This window comes from Erpetoichthys calabaricus, chromosome 18 (assembly GCF_900747795.2).
Source record: "Erpetoichthys calabaricus chromosome 18, fErpCal1.3, whole genome shotgun sequence".
Classification (NCBI taxonomy): Eukaryota; Metazoa; Chordata; class Cladistia; order Polypteriformes; family Polypteridae; genus Erpetoichthys; species Erpetoichthys calabaricus.
The window spans coordinates 52,244,134-52,260,842 of record NC_041411.2 but is presented as its reverse complement, the minus strand read 5'-3'; the positions used below and the strand labels follow the sequence as shown (position 1 = coordinate 52,260,842).

Below are 16,709 nucleotides of genomic sequence, written 5' to 3'. Positions count from 1 at the left end.
GTGGCGGCTTTTTTTTTTTTTTTTTATACCTTTTGTGAAAGTGTTTCTTTGATATTTGGACTTCAGGCTTCATACGTTATATAGTTTACTAGCGCATAATCAGGCCGCTTTTTTAATGATTTTTAAGCACAGGGAAAAAATTAACATTTGAAAAATCTGTAATTTTAATAAACCACCAAGAAAACGGGAGGAGAGGGGAAGGACAACCATTACGCGCCGTCCGTCATGCCAGTCTGCTGATGTCTCGTTCAGTATGTACTGCCTGCTCATGTTCCCACCCCCAACTTGTCACCTGAGTCGTTTTTCTCTTTGCACAGTCGATATGCACATGTGAGTCACGTAGACTTTTCATTGTTGTTTGCGGTTCTGGCCGCTTTTCGCGTACTGATTTGTTCGGGAGTCACAGTTGAGAAACACTTTTTTAATGTCTTTTAAGCACAGGGGAAAAAATGAACATGTGGCCCGTGCTGCTGCTTTGCAGTAAGGAGACAGTGGAAGATTGTGCGTTCGCTTCCCGGTTCCTCCCTGTGTGGATAGCAAATCATCCGCGACAAACAAACTGTTTTACACGCTGCATACCAATCCGCACGTAATTACGCCGCTTTTTAAATGTTTTTTAAGCAGAGGGAAAAAAATGAACATTTGCAAAATCCGTAACGTGCATTCATGTCGGATTATTACATACTGACTAATCTGCTACATGTCTGCGTTTGAAAAACCGACTTATCCCTGATGAGTTTCAGTGGCATTAATGATTAGGAATCAGGTTGGAACAAAACCCTGCAGCCAAAGGGGTTGACCAGGACTGAGTTTGGGAAACACTGCTGAACACAGACGAAACCGACTCAGGTGAGGAGTTGGGGCGGGCAAAGTAGTTGCAGCTATTGATTATTTAGTGTTGTTTGCCTGGTTGTCTGATCTGCGTTGACTGACATGGCTATTTTCTGCGTATCCCATGGTTGTCTTCCGGCAGTGTGAATGCCTCGAGAGACAGGGCGTCCTTGTGTGGTGAGTTGTTGCAATTTGTGACCACATCGCCGACGTTATCCCAATGCTGGCAAACAAAGCCAACAGCCATGTTGTGAAGTTTGAGAGCAACAGTTTCGTCAATGACATTTTTCCAAAAAAACCCGACTGATAGGCAGGTTTTCGATGGGGGACGAGGTCGGGTGTCATAACCGAAAAGAATAATGAAAAGTCAATGTGGCTCAGAGGTGCATGTGGACTCATAGCACAGACGAAAGGGACTAACTGGGTGGTCGGTGAGTTTTTGCGTCCGGGCACATGAGCAGGCAGTGTGAATGCCTAGAGAGCGAGGGTAGATGCGGGACGGGGAAAAAGGAGTGTTGGTGGGCGGGGAAACGTCTTCCGTGTTCCTGCAGGACCATCTAAGAAGACGCATGTTTGTCGCGGATGCGAATTGCTGTATGTAGCGTGTAAAACAGTTTGCTATGGTGCACGCGGTCGTGCGTCGTAAGTGAAAAGTCAACGTGGCTCAGAGGTGCATGTGTACTGTAGCCCAGACGAACATAAATGACGGCGTTTTTTCCCCAGTCGTCGTGTCCGAATTGGTGGGCGTAGCTCTGCGAGTTGTCGTCGTATCCAATGGTCTTAGAGTTGGTGGGCGTGGCTCCTTCCTGCGTGCACCATGGGCGGCTTACTTGTCGGCGGCTTAGTGAATCCACGCCCCTTCCGCCGTGCTTTCCATGGGTGGCTACTTGTCTTCCGGCTTAGTGAATTTTATATATATATATAGATACCTAAATTTTGTCATTTGCTACTAGAATATAAAAAACGTTTCTGTTTTAAAAATGTGTTTACACAGATTACTGTAGAAATGCAATACACATGAAATGCGTGTGTTCCAAATAACGATTTATTATTTCCACTCTAAAACTCCACTTCACTCCCAGATAATCAATCAAGGCATGAGCTGAGAGAAGTTCGTGCACGTTCTAAGTCGGTGGGAGGATGGAATAGCTGGCTGCTTGCAGCTTGTCTTTATCAATACATTTAGATGACAAAAGACGCTGGCGGAGAGGTGAGAACGGTTTTAAGAAGCGATTTAAGGTGGGCCGGATCTACGAGTTTTTTCGTAGGCTCTGGTAATTCTAGTGTTAATGTCTGAATCCTCAATTATTTTGTGCTAAGACATTTTCAGTAAAGAAAATGGAAAATAATTGTAATAATTCTGATTCTTGTTTGTATCGTTTTAACTCTTTAAAATACCCACTTTAAAGAACCATTCCAGTCTCAGCTATGCATATTTAACTACCTCAACCGACGTGACACATCTTTAGTCCCTTTCCTTATAAGATGCTGGCTTGTTACATAATGCCTAAAACAATGAGGCATAACTAAAAATTATTGAGGAAGCTTTATATTTCCATTTTGCTGCATCTGTAAAGGTGAAAAAACACCCCATTTAGTGTAAACCCACCCATTGTTCTTTGATGGATAGCTTACGCTTGCAGCACTCAGCTAGTGTCTTATGCCACAAACTTGTCAAGCTGGATCTATACATTCTGTCTACTTTGCACCATTTGTATTTTTTCAACTTACTGTATTCTATGCCTCTTGTAATTTGTTTAAAACTTTGCTGCATGTTGTTTATTAACTTGGCACTTTCTTGTTAAACACTCAAACTAATTTTAGTTTTTTTTGGCTGTGAATATAAACATCTTCTACTAAATACTTAAAAGATAATTACAGTGCAGCATTTAGTGCATTTTGTTACTTCGTTTGTGAGACCTGAAAAGACTCACAGTGCCTTCATCTATATAAACAAGGTAAGGACGATCATCTCTTAGCAAAAAGCTAGGGGATAATAAAATAATGGCTGCCTTTACCGTGTTTAATAAATCATGGGAGATTTTGTCTGCGCTTCATATATGCATTACAGAGTGTACTAAGTGTATTTGGTAATACACAATGCATTAGTCAAAAGTTCTTCATGCTTTGTACACTCACTGTGAGTATAAAAAAAAAATAAATAAAAATACTGTTACTATTGATGTGTCCTGCCAGCATGCATGGCTTATAAGAATGTAAGCTCCTATTCTTCACTGATATTCTGGCTAGCTATACTAATGAGGACTTTGCACATCAGCATTGACTCGCTAACTCTAGACTGAAGAAAAGATGGCGGCTGCACCTCAGGGATTTTAAAGATCCTTATATGTACATTACAGTTACCCTAGTACCGTTATGATTTTTTTTTCTCCTTAAATGGGATGGCTTTCATTGTTATAGTTGTTTCTGCTGCCGCCATTGCCGTGGTAATAAATTCTGAACAAAGCACATACAAATGTACGTATAAAACCCAGATTCATTAACCTTATGCTACACTTTACAATCTTCAAATGCCCTTGACACCTCTCTGTCCTTCTTTCTATTTTGCACTTCATCATCCCAAAACCATGCCTTCCTCTACTGTGGTGTTCTACATGCACTTCCATATCCTCTTGATCGTCCCACTGTCATGATTGCCCTTTCTATGCACAGTATTCCAATTTTTCTCCCTTCTATCCCCTTTGTAAATGCTCAGCTATTTTTTTTAGTTTCTCTCTCATATGTTCTCCCTAAAATGCTACCTCTTTTATTCCTTCGTATTATTAGACTTGTTTCCTTTCATCTTCAAGACTATTACAAGACGCTTATGCTGTTTCACACAAGCCTGCAACAGTATTACTTTACAGTTCTCTTCCGATTTTGTCAGTTCTTCTCACCAGAATGTAATCTATCTGCCTGTGAGCTCCTCCACTCTCATAGGTTATCAGGTGCTGCTTTGCTTTCTAAAAATAGGTATTCATACACATCAGGCCAAAGAGCTGTGCCAGTTCTAAAATGTATTCCATTTTCTTTCTTCTTCTTTTAAACCTGTATTTATCATATTAATCCTCGTATCTATCAGTACCTCTCCCATTCCCACAATTATATCTGCCTCTGTCCACCTATTACCAACCTCAGTTCTGCATCTGGCACCCCTGTAAATACCTCCTCTTCCTTGAAATCCCATCTGAGGTGCATATACTCATGTTAGAATAGTAACGTAAAATTATAATTCAGAAATTTAAATTAAAATACATCTCTAACTCTCCTAACTTATATTACCTTATCTTTCAATTCTTTCCTCACTGCAACTCATACACCATTTCTTCTATTCTGTGGTCCGCAGTAATATGATTTGAAACCTTTTTTTATATCTGTAGCATTCTCTCTCTTACACATTGTTTCCTGGTCAAAACGTACATCTCTTTTCCCAACCCTGAAATTTCTGCTGGCTTACTTATCATGGATCTTATACTTCCGTATCAATCGTAATTCTCCACACTTTCACTTGTATCTTTAGCCATAAGCACACCTGAAAGCCCTAGCATTGTCATGAAAACAGACCACTCTGGCTCACCAGCAAAAACATGGCATAAGAAACCAGACTGGGTGAAAAAAAAAATGACTGAAGGGTCTCAAATATCAAAAAATTGAAATCGACAGATGAAAGACATAACTGTTAACCTTGAAAATGTGAAAATTCTGCAGTGAGCTATGCAGGAGGATAAGGGTATCTGTTAAAACTGCAAAAAAGTAAGTGTTGTATGGAAAACTGAACTATTGAGCTTAGTGGTTTTTATTTCTCAATTGTTCTTCTCTGAGCTGCTTGAAAAATTTAACTTTTGAAATGTTATGCTTTAAAATAATTAACCTTTTAGTTCTAATACAGGCAGTCCCCGGGTTACGTACGAGATAGGAACTGTAAGTTTGTACTTAAGTTGAATTTGTATGTAATTCGGAACGGGTATATTATTTTAATAAATGCTATTTTTGACCGACTGTAACCAAGTGCTCTGCCAATGAATGATGGAGTTTCACGTGTCTCTGACCTTTTTATTATTTCTATTTTATTTTCAATGGTGATGGTTTTTCTCTTTACTGTATCACCAGCACTTGCATCAGATTTGTGTTTCAGAGACATTCTTGAAGGGGGAAGACAAAAGGTTAAGATGAGCTCTTTTGCACAGCACTGTACATGTTAACACAGCAGGAAGGCGCCAGTCATCAACACGTCTGATGTACTGACAAGAGACAACTTCCTGTTATGTGCGTAACTGTACAAGCAGGCTTGCTATTGAGAATGAATGGGGGTGGCGAGGGGCAGTTCATCACCAGCCCACCTCACAGTGGTACAGACTGGAGTTGCCATCAAGCTGTGCGCTGCGACTCTTCTCAGTAATATCTGCCACCACAGCAGTACCTACATCCTGAGTGTGACAGCCATCAGAGCGACCAGACCAATAAAAGGTGTACACACTTAGAGAGATCTGGCCAGTCCCAGTTCCTCAGAGAGTAGCGCCACTAAAATGCAGACTTTACAAGATAGATGAGGTAATTTAAAAATTTATAAAAAAAATATTTACTTTACAACATGATTTTAATTGTATTATATTTTATTAATATTTCAATTTGCAAAATACCAAACTTATCCTTTAAGCCTCTTGCACCCATCAAATGTTGCATGGACAGTAGAATGTCCTGTTATGGGTAGTGTTAGGTTATATAGCATGATGTGTAAAGTCAAGGGAGGTTACATTTAAGCTATGTAACACACTTATATATGTCTTATCTGGAGTACAGTCTGGTCACCATCTATATTACTAAACGAAGGTTGTATATATGCACAGATGCCAGAAGCACCGCATGCGCACTGCGCCCCAGAGTCAAACCCAGCGGCTTCCCAGAGTCAGTAGGTGCCGCCCAAACAACACAACACAACCTGTAAACTAAACTTCAGGTCACAATACAACCGCAACGCGAATGCGCACACCACCGCATATACAACCTTCATTTAGTAATGTTTGTATATATGCAAGGATTGCAGAGGCCAGAAGCACCAACAGCGCATGCGCACTGCGCCTCAGTGCCCCAGAGTCAAACCCAGCGGCTTCCCAGAGTCAGTAGGTGGCACCCAAACAACACAACACAACCTGTAAACTAAACTTCAGGTCACAATACAACCGCAACGCGAATGCGCACACCACCGCATATACAACCTTCATTTAGTAATGTTTGTATATATGCAAGGATTGCAGAGGCCAGAAGCACCAACAGCGCATGCGCACTGCGCCTCAGTGCCCCAGAGTCAAACCCAGCGGCTTCCCAGAGTCAGTAGGTGGCACCCAAACAACACAACCTGTAAACTAAACTTCATGTCATAATACAACCGCCGCCCGAACGCAAACACCACCGCATATACAATCTTCGTTTAATGATGTTTGTATATATGCAAGGAAGAAGCACCGAAAGCGCACACGCACTGTGCCTCAGCGCCCCCGAGTCAAACCCAGCGGCTTCCTAGAGTCAGTAGGTGGCGCCCAAACAACACAACACGACCTGTAAACTAAACTTGAGGTAAAGCGTGCATGCCAGGTTGTATATATGCACGGATGCCAGAGGCCACAAGCAAGCCATACATAGTAAAACCGCCGCCCGAACGCAACTGCACACACCACCGCATATACCACCTTCGTTTAGTAATGTAGCCCTCCAAGCCTGGATCTGCCGCCATGGTCACTTCAGCACGCGAATCCGCCGCCGTCAGCAAACCACTTCTAGCTAACGACACAGCCATAGAAAACCAAAAACTAAGACCGCATGGATAAAAACAATGAACGCAGGCGCCTACAACACGCTTCTGAAACACCAGAACCAGATGAGTCACGGCTCCAAAAAGAAACCGCTTTAGTACAAATATATTTATTTAATTAAATGAAACCTTTCCCAGGACGCACCCACCCTCCATGATTTTTCTTCCCTCCAAATATCGGAGGGAACAGAAAGTGATTGCCATTCTTGGATTTGTGATTCTTTCGAGAATCGCGGGTTTGCTGGTTTTACAGAACAGACTGTGCTAGACAAAGTCCAGAGAAAAGCAACTAGGCCGATTCCAGAACTGAAAAGCATGAGCTATGAGGAAAGACTCTGTGAGTTAAACCTTTTCAGTTTAATCAAACACATTTTACAGTTTGTAAAATTACAAAGGAAATTATTACTTTGTTTCCTCATTGTTACTTTAAAGTAAATCCTTCAAAAAGAACACAGGACATAGATATAAGCTTTAAGGACACATTTTGCACAAATGAGAGAGAGTTTTTCTTCACACGTAGACTATAGACACACAGAATAAATTACTAAGGAGAGAGTGGGACTTTAGGGAACTTCATATCTCAACTCATTATTTTGAAGAATCTGGTTGAATAGGATTGGCAAGCTAATAGGACTGAATGGTGTGTACTTGAGTTAAGTTGTTCTAACATTCTGAAAAAAAAAAACCCTTGCACATCCTTACAAGATGGAGATGCTATATTTTAACAGACGTTTCAAGTGTTAGTAACACTGGCAGATTTGCAAGTCATCTGTGTGCATATCTTGGAGTTGCTAAAGTTCATAGGGACAGGCTGCTGCAAAACTCAAAGAAAACTCAAACTCTCTTTTAGTCAGAAACTTAAACTGACCTGTAGTAAATAATATTGTTAATTTTCTTTCTTGGTAAGAAGACTATTAGTAATAAAATTTACTGATTTTATGTTTTCAGGCAGTATATTAGTGCAGTGGTTAATGGTGCTAGTTTCGGATTTAGTGTCTGTTTAAGTTTAAATCCTGTGCTGGTTGAAGGCTGTGTGGAAAGGGGGCACTTTTTTTTTCATGTGGTCCTATATATTTCCTTTTGAGTGCTCCGGTGTTCCTCCTACATTCTCAGAGATTCCAGTTAACCATGAGTGTGTGAATGGACTCTGTGATTGACTGGTGCACTTGTTCCTGCTTTGCACGCAGTACTGCTGGATAAGCTCCTGTCTCTTGTGATTCTGAACTAGACTGACCAGGTCTGATAATATTTATGTGTGTGTGTGTGTGTGTGTGTGTGTGTGTGTGTGTTTATGTTTATGTGGAACTCACTTTAAATAAATTATTTGAAATTGTAATTATGATTTCAGTTGTTGTGAAGCGGTGATCTTATATTTTGTTTTCATCTTTAAGCAATTGGTGTCAAAAGACAATTTTATATGCTCAGCAATGATATTTATTTTTGAACAAGAATTTTTTTTCTCTCTTAAGGAAATCCTGCTTTATCTTAAATCAGCAGATTCTTTACAAATTGTTGTCTATCCTAAAATATTCATTTGTAAATGGTCTGGCAGTTTTTAAAATTTTATTCTGTAAAAGTTATTCTGCTAATTTTCAGTAAATAAAATAATCTCCCAGTCTTTCTAATTCTCTGCTTTCTCCACTGCAATCTGCAAATGGTGTACTGGAAATACTAAGACTTGCCTTTTGAGAAAACAAATGGTTTCTCTTCTTTTCAGAAAGTAGAAGACAGAGTGGGGGTTAATGAGGATTAAGCAAATTTACAGATAAGAGTCAAGTTAAAGTAAATGGCATCTTTCAGTGTTGTGAAACTGTTATAACCCTTATAGTTTTTACAGTGGGTGTTATTAGTACATGTCATTTAACCTGTTTAAATGTTCAACTAAAACATTTCTTTTGAAAACCTTATACATTTAATGTATTTCTTTTCATTCATGTTTCCTTTAAAAACTAATACTTATGCATAGTAACAATATTCGTACAATAGTTATCAATAATCAATGATTTTTTCTGCCCACTTACCAATATTGTTACTGGTCTAAAAAGTCTGTATTGATTGAGCAGTATCATGGTAAAAGTTCTGGAAAGCAACAGTCCACAATGCTGGAGCAGAAACAAGGCAACCTTGTTTCTTCCAAATTACATTTTTTAAGATTGTCATCATCGTTCTTGTTTAGTTTTTCCATCTATTCTGAATATGCTAGTAGATGTAACATTGAAGGAGCTGCAGTCTTTCAGTGTCATTTGCCCCCATGTCCACTCCACTTCTAATATTGTCATTATTAGCGTATAGTTAAGGGAACAAACTGAAGGTGAACCTTATTTCAGGATTTTGAGATAATGAATTCCAAGTAAAGAAGCAGCAGTTAATTTGCCTATTTCAGAAGGCATTCAAACATAAACACAATAGTCTCATAGTAATAGATTATGTTTGAAGTTGACTTGAGGTATTTATTCTTTAGAACTTTATCCATTTAATTGGTTCCCTTTTATTTGGTATAAATGATAGAAACAAATGAAGATGATTTTACTTAAGTCTGAGTGGAGTGTGCACATTTTAAAGTGTTTTCAGCTGTGTTCCCAGTCAGTTTGTCAGCCCTTTACTTTAATGTCATATTGTGTTTTTGATACAGGTCACTGATTGTATTATTCTTCACCTTGCAGAGCTTTTGGAGTGTATATAATAATATTCCTCCAGTGACTACTTTGCCTTTGAGGTGTAGTTACCACTTAATGCGTGGAGAAAGACGGCCTCTCTGGTGAGTATGAAGTTAAAATATTTTTGTGCAACTTTTTGCACATTATGACTGTTTTGCAATGCTAAGCCTGCTACCAGTAGCATTTGTTTGTTATCCAGGTTTTCTGGAAACAGAGAAGTGCTTGTGTTCACATTTTCTGTGTTACGGTACAGTTTGTCTTGTCTATTGATTTGTTTTCCCATTTGTTTCTCCTTATACTAGTATACAAGAATTTCTTGAAAAATATTTTGAGAGTCAATGTGTATTTTCCACAGGATTCTTTTGAAACAACTTATTTTACCATTATTGATATTGTTGTTGCCATTTCTTTGTATTTCCTTTTAGACTGGAAAATGCACCCAACACAATGAGTTGTGAAGTAGTTTTGAAGTTTGTCTTGCAGATGCATCTTGTTTGTTGGTTTATAAAAGTCTATATATGTGTGTTTTTAAAAATGTTTGGAATTGAATAAGATATGTCAGATTCTGTGGGAAGAAAACTGCTGAGAACAAATTCTACCAGACTGAAACTCATTTTGTTGTTGTAATGTACTTGAACATCTTTCACCAGTGGATGGCATCAGGGAACACAAATGACATTAATAGGTCTAAAAGAATTTATGTAATTTTGTAAGGCTTGCATTACTACTTGGACAGCTTCTGTGTAAGCACAGCTTTATTTTTCAAGCCGTAGGTTTTAAATTTTACATTCAAGTACTTTTCACCGCAAGTTATGCTTTTTATGTATAATTTTTAGCCTTTGTCTCCAAAGCTGTTTGGGTGAGAGGCTGTAATTGAGATCAGCTTGTTAGCAGTGGCCACGATCGTGTTAGAATATGATAAAGGAAAATCTCTATTTAAACCGCAGATTCTCTTCTGATCTTTCCATTTCAAATACATTGCAGTGGTATTCCATTTAAACTGCTTCACTGATTTTCAACTTTATGTTGATTGCTGACATGAGTGTAAAATAAATTTTACAGCAGTGTTTTGGAAATAAACTCTGACAACACTAATAGTAGTAATACATAATACTAGTAGTACTAATAGTAATAGCACAAAAATTAAAAATAACCATATTTTTATTCTAGAAGTCATCTAGTGAGTAGAATACAGCAGTAAACATGAACAAGCATAACATCCATAGACAGGTAAATAAAAATGCTTTTAAAGTATGCTTACCTCATATACAATGCACATTACTTATTAATAATTTTTATCATTTTGAATCCTTGATATGACCATTTTCAGGCTTTAAAAAATACTTGCAAGAAGCCTGTTAAAACTCCTCTCCAGCATCCTCACATAAATTCCACTTGTAGCTATAACTTCAACCTTCAGCTTAACACTAGAATTACCAAAGCCTATGAAAAAACTCATAAATCCGGCCCACCTTAAATCCTTTCTCACCTCTCCGTCAACGTCTTTTGTCCTGTAAACGTGCCAATCAAGATAAGCACCAAGCAGCCTACTATTCCATCCCCCCACAACCGTAGAACATGCACAAAGTTCTCCCAGACCATGCCTTGATTATCTGGGAGTGAAGTGCTGGAGTTTTAGAGTGGAAATAATAGATCGTTATTTGGAACACATGCATTTCATGTGTTTTCTGTTTCTACAATAATCTGTGCAAACACATTGTTAAAACAGAAACGTTTTTCATATTTTAGTAATAATTGACAAAATGTAGGCTTAAACTACAACTGTATGAAGCCTGAAGTCCAAAGATCAAATAAACACTTTCACAAAAGGTTCAAGGATGATACAACAGTTTCCGTGGCGCAGCAGTAAGAATTGCTGACTTTTAATGAAGAGTCCCCTGGTTCGATCCTGACTGCCTCGTATATTTACCATTTTGAGTAGTGAGCTCATTGTTAATACTAGCAGAAATACCCAGCGTTGCCCAGGAGGAAAATAGTGTTTGTTTTTTTTTTTTGTAATTGTTTGAGAAAAATATAATTAAAAAAACCCACAACTTTAAAAATAAATTAACAAACAATGAAGAAACTAATGTGGTTTTTCTTGCGGTCTTGTATGTATGTTATCATCCAGTTGATGCTCGGAACCGGCCAATTCTATTTAATTTCAAAAGCAAAAGGGGCGCTGTGGTGTTCAACATAAAGAATGCTGGCAGTCACATCCAGTTCGCCCTCTGGTGGTCATTCTGAGTGTCAGCTGGATGATAACATGCATACATGACCGCAAGATTACCCCCCACCCTACCAAGAAGGGGGTGGGTTAGGGCTGATTTGACCCTACAGTATTTTTAGTCGGCCAATAAGGAACATGTGTACCAAGTTTCATGAAAATCGCTCCAGCTGTTTGGAAGGAATGCTGTAACATGCATACATACTTGCATTGACTTTTATTTATACAGATCATACAATAAACAGACACATTTGGTTTGCATCTGTAACAGCCGCTGTACATTTATAGTACTTGTAAAAGTTAGCGTTTTTTTTTTTTTTTTCACTTTTATTCTCTGTCACGATCACGATACAAACTCCACACTAGCCCACCCCCCGTCCCCGGAACTGACGCTATTAGTTTTTATTTGAAACTGGGAATAACTATAGGTGTGAGTGGTGTTTTGAGACAATGGAACTGGACATTCTGTGATCTGTATGGATAAAAGCTGACACACACATTCTGGTGAATCTGCCTTATTCGTATCTCAGTGTCACTTGATTTTTTTTTTTTTTATTCAGTTTTGTTGAGTGTACCTGTTCACTCTGAATTAGTATGCGCCTTATGGTCCATGATGTCAAAGCCACACTGACAAAAAAAACAAACAGACATAGGTATATATGATATTTGGAATTATTCATTTTGTGACCTGTATAGTACATTTTGGAAAACATTGTGGCACGGATGCAACATTATTCATATTATTCATATTCATTTGCATACCATTTTGTGATTGTGATCAGTGACCGCATGTTTTTTTTTTTCCCCGATCTTACTAGTCTCCACGTGTTGCTGTATGGCGGTGTTTCTTTTGTACTCCAGGACATGCAGAGGAAAGAATAGTACAGAGAGGTCAGTTTAGCGCTATATGCAATCATCAAATTCAAATGTTAACAGTTCACACACACGCAAGGAGCGTCCTTCCTACATTTACGACATGTGAACCTGTTGCAATGTACACACTTCACTCTATGCTTTGGTTCCTATTATATTGAAAGGGCACCTGACACTGACTCAGTTTCCTTTCCTGGGGAAAGTGGCTGTCTTGGAACAGAAGCTTGTCGATGTTGCATCCTCCTTTTCTTTTTCCATCGCCTTTTCTAGTAAGAAGTGACTAACAGCGCCAGCATAAATTCACATCCAGTCTGACGCTGTTCGTTTTCAAATAATATTGCATTAGTGTGATGATGTTTTCTGATTGGTACTATTCAGGTCATAAAATGATTTCTTCAAAATGTCACATTGTCTCTTTTTTTTCCGGTGCTGCGTTGGTATCATGGACCAGAAGGCGTGAGCTTATTCAGTGCGAGCACACTATAAATGTACAGCGGCTGTTACAGATGCAAACCAAATGTATTCTATAATATTAACAATAAGAGCAGCTCACTACTCAAAATGGTAAATATACAAGGCAGCCACGATCGAACCAGGGGGGACTCTTGATTAAAAGTCAGCAATTCTTGCCGCTGTGCCACAGAAGCTGTTGTATCGTCCTTGAACCTTTTGTGAAAGTGTTTATTTGATCTTTGGACTTCAGGCTTCACACATTATATAGTTTATGGCTACATTTTGTCAATTATTACTAAAATATGAAAAGCGTTTCTGTTTTAACAATGTGTTTACACAGATTATTGTAGAAACGGAACACCCATGAAATGCATGTGTTCCAAATAATGATCTATTATTTCCACTCTAAAACTCCAGCACTTTACTCCCAGATAATCAAGGCATGTGCACATTCTGCGGCTGTGGGGGAATGGAATAATAGGCTGCTTGCTGCTCGTCTTGATTGGCACATTTACAAGATAAAAGACGCTGACGGAGAGGTGAGAAGGGATTTAAGGTGGGCCGGATTTATGAGTTTTTTTGTAGGCTTTGGTAATTCTAGTGTTAAGGCCATGACCCATTTAGATTACTATTTCCAGCAAGTTTCAGTTCTTGACTTAATTTACATAAGCCTATGGAGTCAGAACAGTTGGCGGCATACTTCTGTGAAGACAGTCATATAATGTGACTTGCCAAGCAAGTTGTTCCTACAAAGTCTATGACTTGCCCCAACAACATCAATTTTTTTTTTTTTTTTAATATAAATTTTAGCGGTGAGCTCTGTGTGCATGACAGCTCACACAAGTGAGTTCTCAGCTGGCTGTGTAAGGCATATAATGCAGTGTAGGAATGGGAAGAGATTTAGCTTAGTTAAGTATCAGTCATGCCTTCAGCAATGTCAATAATTAATTAAATTATTCAGCAAGGCTCCAACTTTATTCTCCTTGCCTTTCTCTGTTGTAGGATGTAGTCTCCGGCTGTTAGACTTATCTCTATACATTTATAAAATCCAACGTCTGTCTGTCTGTCTGTATGTCTGTCTGATTTTCTTGAGAGAACTACTTAATGGATTTAGATCAGGTTTTTTTCTATAAGTTGCTTGAACATTCTGGTTGGTTTTGCGAGTTCTCTCTTCTCTTCTTAGTTGCACTAAGTATCAGTTCGTTTGCAGCAGTGATTTATTCATGCTAATCCGAGACACAGGCTGCTTGCCGAGGTTAGGGGGAAGCATGACGTCAGGAGTGGAGAGCCTACTGTGGCCCTCCTCACACATGCACCAGCCTCTGTTCGAGTCGGTGTACTTGTCGCCACATTTTGGAGTGTACCTTGCCTCCCCTTACCTGTTTATTGATTTTTAAAGTTTGTTCTTGTTCATAAATACGCGGGTGGAGCTGTGGGGGACAGCTAGTATCAAGATAACTAAAGCACACTCATTTTAAGAAATAGAATAAATCAATTTATTGATAAGCAAAGTGATTATAGGAATATGATAACTGCATATTGACATACAAAGCTGGACCCAGAAAGAGTCTGGCTTTTTTTGGTTATTTTAAGTACTATTATCTTGGCCCAGATAAACAGTTTAATGATACCAAGTCTTTAAAGATGATGTCCGATGTTATATGACATTGTTGCTACTCCATGTTCAAATGGAGGATACATCTTGTGTTAGAGTGTACTCTTTTTCTCTTTGTAATGTGGCCCTTTGTATGTGGTGTGCAATGCTTTCCTCAGATAGGCTCTTTGTTGTGTTATCTGCACCTTCATAGGGACAAGCATGGCAAAAGACATTTAGATGCTGAAGTAATAACTGCTTCTTAGTCTTCTAAGCCCCCTGGGACAGTGTTTGGATTGGCAGATTGGATCTTGCCTTTCCCATCTACAAAGAGAAGAGATCGTCAGATTTCAGCTCCCAGGGGAGGGAGTGGTTTCTCAGCTTTTTAGTTTCAGAGAGGCGGCTTCAGAGGGTACTTAGTGTCATTTTGGAAAGTATGAGAGCAGGGTTCCTCTGAGAGAGTGCCATCAGAATTCCCCTGAGAATCCATATTTAGGGATGGTGTAGCTAGTTTTGAAGGAATGTATAATCTTTCACTATTGGATTAAAGTCCTTTTTAGTGCCTTCTCACCATTGTGTTATTTTGTCTTATCAGAATTGTCATTTGCTGAATTATAGCTCTTTGTCTTAGTGTATCTATTTGTGGCTTTTAGCCTGAAAGAGTCTCTGCAAAGATGTCAGTTCAACTCCAATCTGCACCTTTATTAGTAGATAAAATACAGGCTGGTCTTGTTACAAAGAGCTGTCATTTACTTTTGTATGTATGCTTAACAGGCCTGCTGTATCACTAAAACCTAATAAAATGGGCAGTGCTCTTTTTGTTGTAGAACAGTGATAAGAAATGTGGGAGCTTTGGACTTCACTAACAGAAGAGAATGTTGTCTATCTGATATATTCTATTTTACATACCATGTTAGAATAGAAGAAAGGGGAAAAAGAAAGCATTGAGATTGCTGCTGGACTCACTACAGCTGTTAACCTTTTGTGCAGTGCTGTTACAGCTCCTGCTTGTGAGGCACCATGCTGTTTACTGGTACAAAATGGGGAGATCATGACTGTGCTGTAGGACTGTTAAATTAGCCAAAAATAAGGATCCCATATTCTAATTAAAAATAAGTAAATATTCAAATATATTTGAACTTGGGGTAACAATTCTGGATGTTATACATGAATGTTTGTATATGCTTTTTTAATATACCTTCTTGTAATGGCCATACAGCCATAAAAAAATTAACAGTAGTTTAAAAAAAAATCCTACTTGACACCTGAGCAACTGTTAATTAAATAAATGTCACAATACATTGGCAGTACAGATACGCCAACTGAGTGCTACCAGAACCATGCAATATTGTCACAAGCACTGTGTGATTTGCAGAGGCACTGCAATGGGAGAAAAAGTAAACAAATATTAATAATAATGTAGAGGAGCACATAGCCAGCATGTGTGTGGCTTGTAAAGGTTTAAGCACCTTTCGTGGCTGCTTTTATGGCTCGCTGTCTTGACATGGATTACAAGGAATATGTGTCATTTAGTAAGAGCATGACATGATGAGATTAGTGAGAAAAGTAAAACAGCAGGCAAGTGACAGGCAGGTCGAAGGTAGGCTTGTTTTATTATTTTGGAGGTGTCCAATGGTCAATGCCAGGGTACAGTTAATATCATGGCATTGAGAAAAAAAAGCCTGCCGGCAGCTGTGGACTACCCAGAAAAGTGGCATCTGTGTTAGCTTATGGGAATGTCATGGTATCAAGTCAGTGTTCGCACAATCTATTCCCCCTCCTTACAGATGCAGAAATATTTTAATAAAGGTAGCCTGATTATATTTAATTACACCACATTGTTTTAGGCAGGGGTTGGAAACATTTTTAAAGCAAATAGCCATTTTATCCTAAATGTTTGACCCATGATTTACATACAGCTGCAATGGGTAGAGAAGGGGGGGTTGAGATACGATTTTTTTTTTTACGTGGTATGGGTTTATATGCAATTAAACGCGCTATAAGGAGAGCTAAGTGGGCATACGCGCAGAGGATCAACAAACAATTCAGCAGCACCAGAGACGCACGTCGTATGTGGCAGGGCGTTCAGACAATTACAAACTACAAGCCCAACCCACACAGAAGTGATGGTGATGCCTCCCTTCCGGATGAGCTGAACAACTTTGCACGATTTGAGGCACAGAACAAAGAGCCTGCGAGAAAAGCAACACCTCCCTCCACTGACCAGGCACTCTGTCTCTCCATAAATGACGTGAAGAGGACTCT

At 38.9% G+C, this 16,709-nt stretch overlaps 1 protein-coding gene across 1 annotated transcript in view; it reads left to right on the top strand.

The window, feature by feature from the left end:
* eif4e3 (eukaryotic translation initiation factor 4E family member 3) overlaps nucleotides 1–16,709 on the top strand; it is a 203,331-nt gene that overhangs the window by 22,304 nt on the left and 164,318 nt on the right. The window contains exon 3 of the mRNA XM_051921532.1: nucleotides 9,304–9,398. Within this exon, the coding sequence (XP_051777492.1) occupies nucleotides 9,304–9,398 (95 nt within the window). The remainder of the gene's footprint in view (nucleotides 1–9,303; nucleotides 9,399–16,709) is intronic.